Below are 14,471 nucleotides of genomic sequence, written 5' to 3'. Positions count from 1 at the left end.
AAATATAAAAATGTAATGTCATCTTCAGTCTGAAATCACGTGCTTGTATTTCATCAAACACCGACTTATTTTCCTTCTTTCCCTTTCTTCGACACCACGAACGGTCTGTGATTTCCGAGCCGGTCCTGAACGCCTCCGCCTGACAGCGTCGGGACCGTCACATCTCGCGGGATTTCGCCGCCCCTGCGCTGTAATGACAGCAGTGACCTCTTGTGGGCGCAGATCTCGCGGTGTTTGGAGAGTGACGGCGGTTGGAAATGGAGTCGGAGGGGGCGGGGTGCAGCAAAGGCAGCAGAGATGTTTGGTGGCTTTTTTTTTAATATAAAATTATTTATTTAAATAAAAATGGCCGCCGTGGAGAGCGGACAGGAGAGACTGTAAGTGAGATCTTTATATTTATCCTCTGCGAACGCGCCGCTTCCGCCGCCGCCTCCTACCGCGCACCTTTTTCTGTCGTGCGTTTTATTCCAGTTCAAGAGCGTTGGTTTTCTCCGCGGCCTGTCGCGGCGGAGCGGGGTTAGCGGGGAATACGTCACCAACTTAGAGCTAAGTGTGTGTGTACTCGGGCTGTTGTAGCCGGAGCTTAGCTTTTAGCTTAGCTCGCTCTCCGAGCTCCGCCAGGCCGCGCTGACTTTCACACAACTGTCCACAAAGTCAGAGCGACCGTGTCCGACACAAACATCACAGTCCCGGTCACCGGCGGAGTGTCCACCCGCCGCCGTCACACAGGCAGCGAGTTAACGGAAGCTAGCTGGTTAGCAAACACACAATGTTTTCATGTGCGAGAGAGCGAGAGAGAGAGAGAGAGAGGCGGATCAGTTAACCCGAGTTAACCCCACACACACACACAATCATTACGCTCACACACTCGCTGGCATACGCCCCCCAACAAACACACACATAAACATACGCACTGCACACACACACACACATACATACGTTATCGTCTCAATATCATTTGTGAACAGAAAATTCTCATATTTTCTGAATCCAGTCCATGTTCCATACCGGCTTCTTTGTTAGACCCTCCTACAACCTGCACTCCAAATAACCTGAAATATCCCTTTAATCACACAACTGTTATTTCTGTTATTTTTGCCACGTATGGTATATAAAATGGTGAATAAATAGCATTACTTTATAAACCAATGTTAATAAAGTGGTGAACAACTAGCTTCAGCTTACACAGTGTGATCTATGACGTGATGAATAACCCCGTGTCTGTGTGATGATGTTTTTACAGTGATGTATATGAAGTGGTTGAAAGTGTGTCTTATACATCGCTCAGTGAGGTTTTGTGATGTCATGAGTGATGTCAGGTGAACAGGTGTGATGTCATCCGCAGGGAGGAGGGCGATGAAGGTGAGGAGCAACCTGTCGAACCCCAGCTCTCCACCAGAGACCGCTCTCACGCCAAGACCAAGAAGACTCGCAAAGAGCGTCGCCATGCCGACCGGGGGGCTGAGACGTCGTCGTCAGCCACGCCCTCCACAGCTGGGCTGCAGCCACAGACGGGGGCGGAGTCACAGAGTCAGGTAGAGTAAAGCACAGTGACGTCATATACGTCGTTGATCTTTAATCATGTGACGGGATGTTGTGAAACCATGAGATTCTTAAAAAATCCTGATTACAAAATTGCGGATGCAGAAAGTGATTGAGAAAGATGGACTACCTGTAATATAGTTAGCTTAGCATTAGCCACAGGCAATCGGTCACTGCTTGTGCTTTCTAGTAAAACCAAGTAATGCGAGAACACAAGTAATCCAGTGACTACAGTCGTGCAAGAAATAATTTCGACTTTGCGAGAACGCTCTAAAGCAAACAATACAAATGTTGCATTGTGGGATGTTAGCTACTTAGCATTGAATGTGTATGTGACATCATGATGTGCAAAGTTTGTCCAGCATGAATGTGCCATAACACCGGTCATTGCTGTTACGTGTGGCCCTTCCTGCAGGGGGTGGATCCAGGAGCGGGCCCCTCAGACCCGGCCTCAGCAGCAGGTTCAGAATCTGCGGCCGGCAGCGAGTCCGCAGGTTCTCCCAGGCAGCGGCGCTCCATCATCCGGGACCGCGGGCCTCTGTGGGACGACCCAACGCTGCCCGAAGGCTGGACTCGCAAACTCAAACAGAGGAAGTCGGGACGCTCGGCTGGGAAGTTTGACGTCTACCTGATCAAGTAAATCCCGCCCCCTGCTGATGCTGCGCTCCATGAGCAGAGTAACCCAGTGATAGTTTCGGTGTTGACATCTCGTTTGTTTCTGTTTCTGTTTAGTTCGGAAGGAAAAGCTTTTCGCTCCAAGGTGGAACTTATCGCCTATTTCCAGAAGGTTGGTGATACGGCGACTGATCCAAATGATTTTGATTTTACTGTCACTGGGCGCGGAAGCCCCTCCCGCCGTGAGAAACGTCCCCCCATAAAAACAAAGGTGGTGAAACCGCCGGGGCGAGGCCGTGGGCGGCCCAAAGGTACTCGGGTCAACTGGGGTCAAGTTAATTGGACAGCGAGCAGAACATGTTTCTGGTTTCCCTCATGTTTTTATGTGGATTTATTGCCTATGCAGGTAGCGGGAAGATGCGACAAGCTACAGAGGGCGTGGCCATGAAGCGTGTGGTTGAAAAAACTCCGGGCAAACTGCTGGTCAAGATGCCCTTCAGCAAGGCAGAGTCATCCACCGGCACCACCTCTATTGCCTCAAAGGTATGACCGGTCTGTAAGAGGTCGTAAAATGCTAGCAAACTTTGTTAGCAGTCTTCAGCCCTGCAGCTCTTTAGCTTTTATCTTTTTTTTTTGTTATTGTTGAATGCTAATGCAGCTAATGTTGCAACTCTCCTCCAGGTGGCGTCTCCTTCCCTGGTGCCTAAGTCTCGTCCCGGGAGAAAGAGAAAATTGGAACAGGAACCGCCGCCCCCACCACCGAGTGCCCCAAAGAAACGGGGTAGGAAACCTGCCTCAGCTTCAGCAGCATTGTCATCTGCCGCGGCATCGACTTCTCCAGCATCGACCTCCGCTAGCCCCACAGCCGGGAGCTACGCTGCAGCAGCCATCTTAGCTGCTGAGGCCAAACGCAGAGCAGCCAAGGAGTCTTCCACCAAACCTGTTGTCCAGGAAACGGCTCTGCCAATCAAAAAACGCAAAACAAGAGAGACATTGGAGGAGACTGTTCAAACTCCAGTGGCTACGACAACAGACATTGAAAAGAGGGACACTGTGGAGGGGGTGGCTGGGCCAGGAGAGGGAGCTCAAACCTCAGAATCTCAGCCCACTTCCTCTGAGCAGAGACAGATCCAGCCCACAGCTTCAGGTGAAAGCCAATCACACAGACACAAGGCCCATAAAGGGAGGAAGCACCGGGAGAAAACAGCAGCAGGAGATGGAGGAAGCCAGGAGGGGGAGGTGGGTGAAGATGTAGGTGATAAAGGAGGAGAGGGAGGAGGAGGAAGGAGTAGCATTAGCAGCAGCAGTAGCACTAGCATTAGCCCATCTAAAAGCCACAAAAGGAAGGACCGATCTCCTCACAAACACCACCACCATCACCACCACCATCATCATCGCCACCAACAGCCCTCTTCCTCCACAGTGGATCAGCCCCCTCCTCCTTCTTCCTCAGCTTCTGGACCCCCAGCACCCTCCAGTCAGTCCAGGCCCGAAACTGAGACCCAGACTTTGCTGCCATTCACCACCCAACAGTCACAGCACATCCAGCAAGCCCCTTCCAGACCACAGTCCAAAGCTGTGCCTCAGTCTTTGCCTGAACCTCGGCATCCTTCTCCTCAACCACAGCACCAGGTCAAACCCCAGGCCCAGTCTCAAAGTCAGCCCCAAATCCAGCCTTCATACCCTGCACCCCTTCATACCCAGGCACCATCCCAAAAGGTCCAGTCACACCCTGTCGGCTCCTTAGCCCAGCACCAAACCCAGCTTCAGAGTCAGCATGCCCCACCTCACTCTCACCCTTCCCAGTCCACATCGACTCTCCATGTTCATCCACCACACACAAGGCATCAACATCCACAGAGCCAGTCTCCCAGACCTCCCCAACCCGAAACTCTGCCAAGGAACCCGTCTCAACCCCAGAGCCAAATCAGACAACAGTCTCAAGTCCATCCCCAACAAACTCTGCAATCTCAACTCCAACCCCAGTCCAGTACCTCAGTTCAACCTCAGACACAATCCCAGTCCAGAATCCCTGCCCAAACTCAACCCCAGTCCAGGACCCCCACCTACACACAACATTCATCCCAGTCCAGGACCCCCACCCAAACACAATCTCCATCCCAGTCCAGAACCCCTACCCATACTCAATCTCCATCCCAGCCCAGGACACCCACCCAAACGCAATCTCCATCCCAGTCCAGAACCCCTACCCAGACTCAGTCTCCAACCCAGTCCAGAACCCCCACCCAAACTCAACCTCCATCCCAGTCCAGAACCACTACCCATATTCAGTCTCTTTCACAGTCTAGAACCCTAGCCCAAACCCAACCTCCATCCCAGTCCAGAACCCCTACCCAAACTCAATCTCCATCCCAGCCCAGAACCATGGCCCACACTCAGCCTCAATCCCAGTCCAGAACTTCATTACAACTTCAGGCTCAATCCCAGTCCAGAAACCTGGCCCACACTCAACCCCAGTGCAGGACCCCTGCCCAAATTCAACCTCAATCCAGAACCCCAGCTCAAACTCAACCCCAGTCTAGGACTTCCACTCAAACTCAACCTCAACTCCAGTCCAGAACCCCCACCCATACTCAACTTCAACCCCAATCGAGAACCCCCACCCAAGCTCAACCTCAACCCCAGTCCAGAACCCCCAACCAAGCTCAACCTCAACCCCAGTCCAGAACTCCCACACACACTCAACCTCAATCCCAGTACAGAGATCAAGTACAGTCTCAACTACAGACGAGGTATATTTCACATGACCAACTCCAAAGTCAGTACAGAACACAACCCAGACAGTCGAGGCCAAACCAACCCCTGTCGCAGTCCCAAGCACAACCACACTTTCAGCAGATTCAACCCCAGCCCCACCCTCAGCTCACTAGACCTCACATGCAGCACCTCGCATCCCAACGGCCTCCTTCCAGCCTAGCTAGGACCAACCCAATCTCTGTTCAACAGAACCAGAGTGAACAACCTCAAGACTTGAGCACTGCACGGCCAGGTCGAGGTCTGCCGCCAATCCGAGAAGTCAGCGTGGAAGATGTCCGCGGTGAGGGAAGAGGGGATGTGGACGTGGCATCAGACAACGGAGAGTCCAACAGCACCTCCAGACCTCCCAACTCTGGACCCTCCGAACCTCCCACAGTGGCAGGGGCTGGGGTCAGCGTTGTCCCAGGGTCAGATGGTCGGGCCAGGCTTCGGGCAGAGCCAGAGGCTGCAGGCGAGGGCAGGGAGCTCAGAGATATTGTCCCCCAGTCCACAGTCCCGCGCCCTAGCCGAGAGGAGACCGTGGAGTCGCGGACTGCTGTCAGCGAGAGAGTCAGCTGATTGGTCGGATCATGAACTGGCTGACCGACACGTAGACAGGTGGACAGTGTGAAAGGAGTGCGAACGGGCTGTTCCCGGAGGTTTTACACTGTTTTCAGATCGGACAGAGCTGGTCAGAACTGTTGCAGCGTCTGCTCCGTGTGATTCTGTCTGGAGACTCTGTAAAGTTCTGAATTAGAGAACCGACTCTGTCAGAAGGAGGAGAGATCATGTCTTTTTCTAGAAAAAAAAACAAAGAAAGAAAGAAAGGCAGGAAAAAAAAGACAAAAAAGTGTGTTTGTGTATATAATCAAAAGGCAGCTGTTGTGTCCCGCTAGTCTCCGTGGGGGAGGGGGGGGGTTAGTATTAAAACTAAAAACCAACGCTTAACAACACATTACTCTGAACGAAACGTTGCTTCCGGAAAATATAACCTGATCTGTTTTTTATTTCGTATTTTGATAGTTTATTGTTTTGTCTTTGTTATACAGCTTTAAAGTGATATTATTGACTGACGGTCCCTTATTTAAAGTCCTGCTAATAACTGACTATAAATGTTCTCCTGTTGACTGACGCTCCATTACTGAAACCAGTCCTTGACTGAAAGCCTCAGAGGTGATGTGGGGCAGCGGTTCGCACCTTAAACTGGTTTCGGAAATATCTCACCTTTACTTTTTCATGATTGTTTTGCCTCGATACACAAAAAAATCGATGTTTTCGTCCACCTCTGGACAGACTGCCACCGACAGGTAGTCAATCGGACGTCCATGACATTCATGACCTCTCTCTGGACTGTAAAGGCTCATTTGTGCTCAGCGTTGACGCTCGACGACCACAACACAAGGAAATATTTGAGGACAGATTTTGTGAGTTTTTCACTTGTCTCTGTGCTGCCCCCTAGTGCAGCGTTTCCTTAATCGTCTGTATGTGGAGCCACTTTTTAAAGATGGCAAACTATCGCGACCCAAGAGCAAATTTGTCCTGAATGAATTATTATTATATACACATTAATCTTATAAAAAAACAATGGGGGGGTGGTCACCAATCCGGTGTATAGGAATCCCTGCACCAGTGGCAACATACGTTTCTCTAATTGAACGTAACCACAGCATAAATGAGCCTTTACCTTTCTTGCGATTTACGTTATTAACGTAAATATCTGACAAACTGTTGGTTCGACACTGAAACAGACGTTTGTTTTGTTTGTAATAATAGAAATATGCGACGTCTTTTTCCACGTCTGTTCTTCCAGCGTTAGAGATTCTTCGTACAGGGTCTTCGATAGATTTTAAGTCATTTCTGTTTCCAGAGGAGTTTTTTTTTTTAATGTCGGAACAAAACAGAATCCAACGTTTATTATTTCAAACGACTCATCACTTTATCTCTTGGTTTAGCGTCTGGAACAGTTCGCACCTGAATCTTCTGTCACTCAGAAACCTGCAGACGTTCACCTGGAGACACGCGTACGCAGAAGTTAGCCGAGCCCAGGTTTACCATCACACACAGGAGGTTACAGGAGCAATGCATCATGGGACGCCGCAAAAAGAACGATAGGGAAACAGTTGTCATGGTGACACCAACGTGATGTCGTGATGTGTTGTGATTGTTTACTGAATATAGTAACACGAAAAAACCACCTGTGACTCCTGTCCTGGGGCTAATGCTAAGCTAACTACTGTTGTAGCATTACGTTAACTCAGCTCGTATAGAACAATGGTTCTTAAAGTGTGTGTACCACCAGTGGTACATGGAGGAAAATTAGAAATACTGTTGGACTGTATATACCAGGGTATGTGATCAGGAAGTTAGCTTGTGGTTAGCTAAGATTGCAGCTACGTCATAGATGGTAAATCTACAGTGACGAGTTTGTTTCTCGTGAGAATTACACATCGCGCTAGTTTTTGTTTGAAAAAGAAACGACGCGCATGATTCACCATGTCGTGTCCACACTCATGAACCTGTTTTCATCATGGATTTTAATACACGCCTCCTTCACTCACCTGATGATGTCACATGGAAGCCTGAGGCTCCGCCCCCTCTGCGTGCGCGTGGCTCCGCCTGCTGCCCCTGTGATCGGACTCGCTCCATGACTCAGTGACTCAGTGACCAGCCACCATGTTGCATGTTCCAGAGTTTAGTGCCTATAATCGTGTGCGTCTTGCCGGCAGCCATGTTGTGTTTTTAGACGTAGTGATGATGACGACGACGACGGTGATGACGATGTGTGATGATGATGAAGATGAATATTCTGCTCAATAATACACTGTCGCTGTAGACGCTACTAGTTTTTACTGTTTCTTATTTTTCTTTCTAACTAAAGCGTTTGTGTCCCTGATGTGTTTGTCTCGGTGTCTCTGTCACACACACACACACACGCATGTACTACAGTTCAAAAGTTTGGGGTCACCTATACAATTTTGTTGTGTTTTCCATTAAAAGTCAGACTTTAATTCATCAAAAGAGTTGCAAAATGAATAGACAATAGAGGCAAGACAGTGACAAGATTAGAAATCATGATTTTTATTCCAAAAACAAATTTTGCCCTTTCGTCAAAGAACCAGAAAAACTGTTTTCAGCTGTGCTAACATCACTGCACAAGGGTTTTCAAATCATCCAATAGCCTTCTAACGCAAATTAGCAAACACAATGTGCCATTAGAACACCGGAAATGGGCCTCTATACACCTATGTACATATTCCATTAAAAAGCAGACGTTTGCAGCTAGAATAGTCGTTTACCACATTAACAATGTATAGAGTGTATTTATGATTCATTTAACAAGTGCAGTGTCCGTAGGAAGTATGTATTCCTATAATGGGAGCTAAAGAAGATTTTTCAGTTATGGTAATGCATGATGAGAAACATAAAGGCTAGCATAATACTAGCATTGTGCACCTCATTAGATACAACACAAGTGTGCCAAATGAAAAGAAAGTCAGCTCACTGTCAAAGTGCATCAGGGCAAATGGATCATTTCCTGAATTTCAAAAATTCATTAAAATTATTCCTTAAGAGGTTTGGAAATATTTTCAACAGATCCTTGTTCAGGACGATGCCGACTATTATGATGGTGAATTTCGAGTCATTCCGAGATACTTTTTGTTTTTAAGAAGAAAGTCAGCTCACTGTCAAAGTGCACATTTCCTGAATTTCAAAAATTCATTAAAATTATTCTTTAAGAGGTTTGCAAATATTTTCAACAGTTCCTTGTTCAGGACCATTCCGACTATTATGATGGTAAATTTTACCGTGAGGACAGCTGCTGATGAGCCGCTGCCTGCCTGTTGTAGCATGATAAATCAGTGAAAATTAAAATTCCTCCAAAAACATTGAAAATCAAGGCTGCACACCATCAGGTCATGCCCGACCCATATCCAAAGTCTCAGGGAAATCTGACTAACAGTCAGCGAGATATGCCTGTCACAGACAGACGCAACTTGCTTCATAGATATTATATTCATTGAAAAAAAGTGATTTTCCTTACTTTCCTCACATTTCTATGTGACCCCAAACTTTTGAACGGTAGTGCACACACAAGTGCACAAACATAAATGTACACACACATCAGAGGAGAGCGGCGTGATCAGGTTTATTGATCAGTCACATTTTTCTGATCACATGAAGAATAATCAGTCATTTATTTATCTGAGATTAACTTTTTTACCACACAATTAATTAATGTCAAGTGAAAAGGGGGAGCTGCAGCAGGAAGGTGCTGCCCCCTGCTGACTGTCAGTGAGTTCAACAGGTGGGAACACGTCACAGTGACACACACACACACACCAAAGTAAAGTGGGAGACGAGCGGAAGTGAGAGTTGATGAGTCGACTGTGACCCCTTCGTGACCTCTGACCCACTTAAACGCGGCTCTGTGATTGGCTGAACCACAGACACACAGGTAAACATGGCAGCGCGTGCGGCCGTTCTGCTGCTGCTGATGATGATGATGATGATGATGCTCGGACCCTCCTCCGGGATCAGAGTCGACTCCGGTTCCGGTCCAGACTCTGAGCGCGGCAGGATGCAGCTGCGGCGCGTGCAGAGCCTCGCTGCTCACAGCGGGTACGGAGAATGTTGGGCACGAGCTCTGGAACACCTGGACACGCGCTGCAAGGACATGACGTCAGAGAGTCAGGGAAGGATCGCGCTGGGGTTCACGTACTGTCACCTGAGCAGGTAACACGCACACACACACACACGCTCGTAAATCACCATGGTAACAACAAAGTCTGTGAAGCAAGTTGACATTAAGATGTCACTGTTATATCCAGATTGTTAAAGGGGTAGTTCAGGTTTATTGAAATGTGGAGCAAACAGACTTAATGAAAATACGTCTGAGATAAAGCTGAGTTATTAAATTCTCTGTCAGCTCCGGCAGGGATTTCCCATCATGCCCTGAGGGGTCAGAGGTCAGCAGGTGTACAAGGTTGATGGATGCTGTGGCCTTCAACACCTACACAGAGTTCTTCACCCACACACACGCCATCTGTCACTTCCTGCAGTCTGAGACCTGGCAGAACCGTGCTGAGAACACCATGTACAGGTAAACTCCATCATGTACAGGTAAACTACACCATGCACAGGTAAACTACAGGTAAACTACACCATGTACAGGTAAACTACACCATGCACAGGTAAACTACAGGTAAACTACACCATGTACAGGTAAACTACACCATGCACAGGTAAACTACAGGTAAACTACACCATGCACAGGTAAACTACACCATGCACACGTAAACTACACCATGTACAGGTAAACTACACCTGTCACAGGTGTGTGGTGTGTTTGTGTGAACAGGTTGACAGAAAGTTCAGCAGGTGTTGCTGAGCAGCTTCAGTCCACCAGGCAGATGGCAGAAGAGCTTATTGAGGCCCAGAGCGCTGCCTTAGAGGCTCAGCAGGAGATCCTGACCAATGGAGAGGAGCTGAGACTCACACTGAAAGACTCTACTGAGGGTAAACGAACACGCTAAGAACCTGAGAGACTCTGCTGAGGGTAAACTAACCACTGACTCTCTCTGTCTCAGGTCTGCGTACAGTCTTCTCTGAGCTCAGCTCTTCCTCCAGAGAGCAGCAGGTGGCGCTGTCTGAGCTCTTTAACAGAGTTTCTTTCCTGCACAGTTTCCTGTTGGTGGAGTCTCACAGTGTTAGCTCCTGCTGCTACAACGCTGCTGCTCTCTGCGCCGCTTTCTTGCTCACTGCCACGCAGCGCTCGTCCAGAGCCAGGTAACCACGCCCCCTTACCACCCAGAGCCAGGTAACCACAACCCTTCTAATCACAGAGCCAGGTAACCCCGCCTCTTACCACTCAGTGACAGATAACCACACCCCTTATCACCTAAAGTCAAGTAACCACTCCCCCTTATCACCCAGAGCCAGGTAACCACGCCCCCTTACCACCCAGAGCCAGGTAACCACAACCCTTCTAATCACAGAGCCAGGTAACCCCGCCTCTTACCACTCAGTGACAGATAACCACACCCCTTATCACCTAAAGTCAAGTAACCACTACCCCTTACCACCCAGAGCCAGGTAACCACGCCCCCTTATCATCCAGAGCCAGGTAACCACGCCCCCTGATAAACCAGAGCTGGGTAACCACACCCCCTTATCACCCAGAGTGAGGTAACCCCACCCCCTTATACACGGAGCCAGGTAACCCCACCCCCTTATACCCAGAGCCAGGTAACTCCGCCTCTTACTACTCAGTGACAGATAACCACACCCCTTATCACCCACAGCCACGCCCTACTGCCGCCAGTGACATGTAGCCCCGCCCCCCATTACCCAGAGTCAGGTAACCCCGCCCTCAGACCAGTTCATGTGTGGAGCTGTCAATCATTATCTGTGTGTGTGTGTGTGTGTGTGTGCAGGTTGATCCTCTTGTCTCTGGTGTGTTTCAATTTTTACCTGGAGTTAAAGATTCATCAGTTCATCACATCTGATCAACCTGAGCATCATGACATGGTGAGTGACATCACGATGACATCACTGTGACATCACACTCTCTCTCTCTCTCTCTCGCTCTCTCTGTGGCTGCTGACCTCTCTCTCTCGCTCTCTCTATGGCTGCTGACCTCTCTCTCTCTCTCTCTCAGGAGCAGCTTGGCGCGTACGTTAGCATGCTGCGGCGCGTCACGGCTTGTGTGTGCGTGTGTGTCCTCGTCTTGGCGTGCCTTCGTTACAGAGACCCGGTGCAGCAGAGTCTCCAGCTGCTGCAGCAGCTCACGCAGACGCAGCGCAGCCTGCAGGAGGCGCTGCAGCGAGCAGGTCAGTCACGCCGCTGCCTCTGCTGGAGCAGAGCGGAACTGCGGCTGAGACTGTCCACCCCCCCGTCTGTCCTTTGTCCTATTTTCCGTCTGTGCTTCTGCAGAGCGTCTCGCTGACACTCGGAGGACGTGGAAGTGCGCCGAGGACGATGACGGCGGCGACGACGCTTCTGTCCTCGCTGTGACACGACGCGTCCACCAGAGGTCAGAGCGACGGAGACGAAGAGAGGAGGAGCTGAGGAGGAGACGGGAGGAGGAGTCAGGGATCATCACGGACAGCACGCACCTGTCTCACCTGTCTCAATCTGGTCAGTTCCTCCTCTGATGATGTCACATGACCACACACGTCACATGACGTGTGTGTGTGTGTGTGTGTGCTGCAGGTTTACAGGCGTCTGACTCCGCCCTGTTGCCACTCATTACCCATGATGCCTCAGTGAGTCCAGGCGGGCACCACCGCAGGCCCCGCCCCTCTCCTCTGGTGTACAGCGTCCTGGTGGAGGACAAACAGGTAGATGACATTAATTTGATCCTCATCGTGTGATTGGTCCACACACACTGTGATGTCATGTGACCTCTGACCTCTGCTGTGTTTCCTGACCTCAGCCTCGCTACAGTCTGAGGAGTCGACACTCTGAGACGCGCTGACCCATGAGGCGGAGTCACGGTGTTTCACGCAGTGTTTTTAATGTCAATAAAGTTTGAGTTTTAAACGGAAACAACACGTGACTTAATGTCTGACCTTTGACCCTCACACATGTAAACGACAAGTTTTAGCACTGGGACAAAATCTACAAATCTGAAGTTTAACTTAAGGACGAATTAAAATCACTGAAAACTTTCTTCTCTTTTATTTTTCCTTCAAAATTTATCCCCCCAAAAAAATAGAAAGAAAATGAGGAACGGGGAAGTGAGAGGAGGACGAGGGGGAGGACAAGGGGGAGGAGGGACGCTGGACTGGGATCAGATGTCTGGACTCTGGAGGAGGAGGAGGAGTCAAGGTCTCAGACTGAGCTCAGATTCACACAAAAGACTCAAACTGCTGAGACGGAGACAAGCGTCCCTCTGTCTCTCTGTCTGTGTCTTTGTGGACAGGATGGGGGGATGACGGAAGACGAGTCCTCAAACATTGTCCCCCTGGTGCAGCAGCAGCAGTAGAAGGAGGACGACTCGGCAGAGGAGACGCTGAGTCAGCACTTCTGTGTCTGTCCCGGGATCAGAGTGAAGACGGACGGAGGGACAGACATGGACAGAAGACGAGTGAAGTTTGAACGAGTCAAGGACAGAAAGAGGAGAAGATGTGGGGGTGAGGGAGAGGGAGAGGGAGGGAGGGTGATCGAGCTCCACATGGCAGCTGATGTCGACAGGAAGTCCCGGACTTTCAGAATAAGAGCTTCGGCAGAGCAAAACAAACGCTGACCCCTGACCTTTGTCCAGATGTCCACATGCAGATGAATTTACGTCCTTCTCTCACTTTAGCGCTGCCAGGTTCTCGTAGCACCTGAGCGCCTCCTGCAGGACAGGTGAGTCTCTGACGTCTCCACACACACAAACCAGTTCAGACCCAGGTTCAAAACCAGGTTTAGACATGTTAGACCCGGGTCTAAACTAGTCAAAAACCACATGCTAATTCCATTTCATCTTCATCTTTTTTTAATATAATGATGTTATGCTAATAGCTAACAGCTGTTAGCATGTTGCTAGCACGGATGTTTTATGACAACACTCAATTTTTTTATTTAATCGTTGTGTTCTGGTTGTGTTTACCCACAATGCCCTGCGTTATAGTCCGCTTCCAGCATTTGGTTAGCTTGAAGGGAACCGAGACCTGAGGCGGACCAGATTTCAGCGTTCGGCTGTGCGCTCACACATCCCCCAGATGAAGCGGACTTTCCGAGCAAACGGAGTAGGATTTGAATTAGAAAGGCTGGTGTGAATAGGACATGAGAAACAATGAAACCAGATCAAAGAAACCAGACCAGACCAAAGGATCAAAGAAAGCAGACCAACTAGACTAGATCTGACCAGCAAAACCAACCACAGAGACCATATCAGACCAGAGAAACCAAAGAAACCAGACCAGATCTGAAGTCATATTCACACCTAATCATCTCCGCTAGACTCGGTACGATTGTGGACTCGGTTCAATCGGGGGTTGCAACAATGGGTCAGTCCGAGTTTGCGTTCACGATTTAGTGAAACGAACCAAACTTTTTGAATAACGTGTTCCCCTCCTCCCCTGAGGGGGGCGCTGCATCGAGAATTACTGAAGGAGAAGACGAGACAACAAACATTGAAGAATAATCAAATCCTGTGGTTTTATGTGAAGCTACGACACAAATATACACCGCAACAGTGGACTCGCGCTTTTCTGGTTGTGTTTACCCACAATGCCCTGCGTTGTAGTCCACTTCCTGCATTTGGTTAGCTTGACGCGAACCGCGACCTATGTGTTCGGCCGACCAGAGTTCTCCCCAAACGAAGCGAGCAAACCTGGATTCGAATTAGACGGGCCGGTGTGAATACGACATGAGAAACAATGAAACCAGATCAAAGAAACCAGACCAGATCAAAGGATCAAAGAAACCAGAGAAACTTAGACCAGATCAGACCTGTAAAACCAACCAGAGACCACATCAGACCATAGAGTCTGTCGTTTATATATAACCTTGTGACCACATTCACACATTTACTCTCTCTCTCTCTCTCTCTCTCGCTCAAAACCGTT

General features: G+C 49.3%; 1 protein-coding gene across 1 annotated transcript; it reads left to right on the top strand.

Annotated features, from left to right (window-relative positions):
- The first annotated feature begins 241 nt into the window (after positions 1-241).
- On the top strand, positions 242-7,758 carry mecp2 (methyl CpG binding protein 2). Its single transcript, XM_083895169.1, has 6 exons — positions 242-377; positions 1,346-1,535; positions 1,958-2,178; positions 2,275-2,468; positions 2,564-2,700; positions 2,839-7,758. Exons 1-6 carry the CDS (start codon positions 346-348, stop codon positions 5,491-5,493), a joined length of 3,429 nt encoding a protein of 1,142 aa, XP_083751295.1. The 5' UTR covers positions 242-345; the 3' UTR covers positions 5,494-7,758.
- The last annotated feature ends 6,713 nt before the right edge of the window (positions 7,759-14,471 follow it).

This window comes from Microchirus variegatus, assembly GCF_963457635.1.
Source record: "Microchirus variegatus genome assembly, chromosome: 9".
NCBI lineage: Eukaryota > Metazoa > Chordata > Actinopteri > Pleuronectiformes > Soleidae > Microchirus > Microchirus variegatus.
This window is presented reverse-complemented; position numbering and strand designations above follow the sequence as displayed.

Bases quoted from the DNA above. Each gene is read 5' to 3' on its own strand.
- mecp2 (XM_083895169.1), top strand. From the start codon at position 346: ATGGCCGCCGTGGAGAGCGGACAGGAGAGACT. The intron at 378-1,345 runs GTAAGTGAGATC...TGTCATCCGCAG, and splicing joins GAGAGCGGACAGGAGAGACT to GGAGGAGGGCGATGAAGGTG. The intron at 2,179-2,274 runs GTAAATCCCGCC...GTTTCTGTTTAG, and splicing joins TTTGACGTCTACCTGATCAA to TTCGGAAGGAAAAGCTTTTC.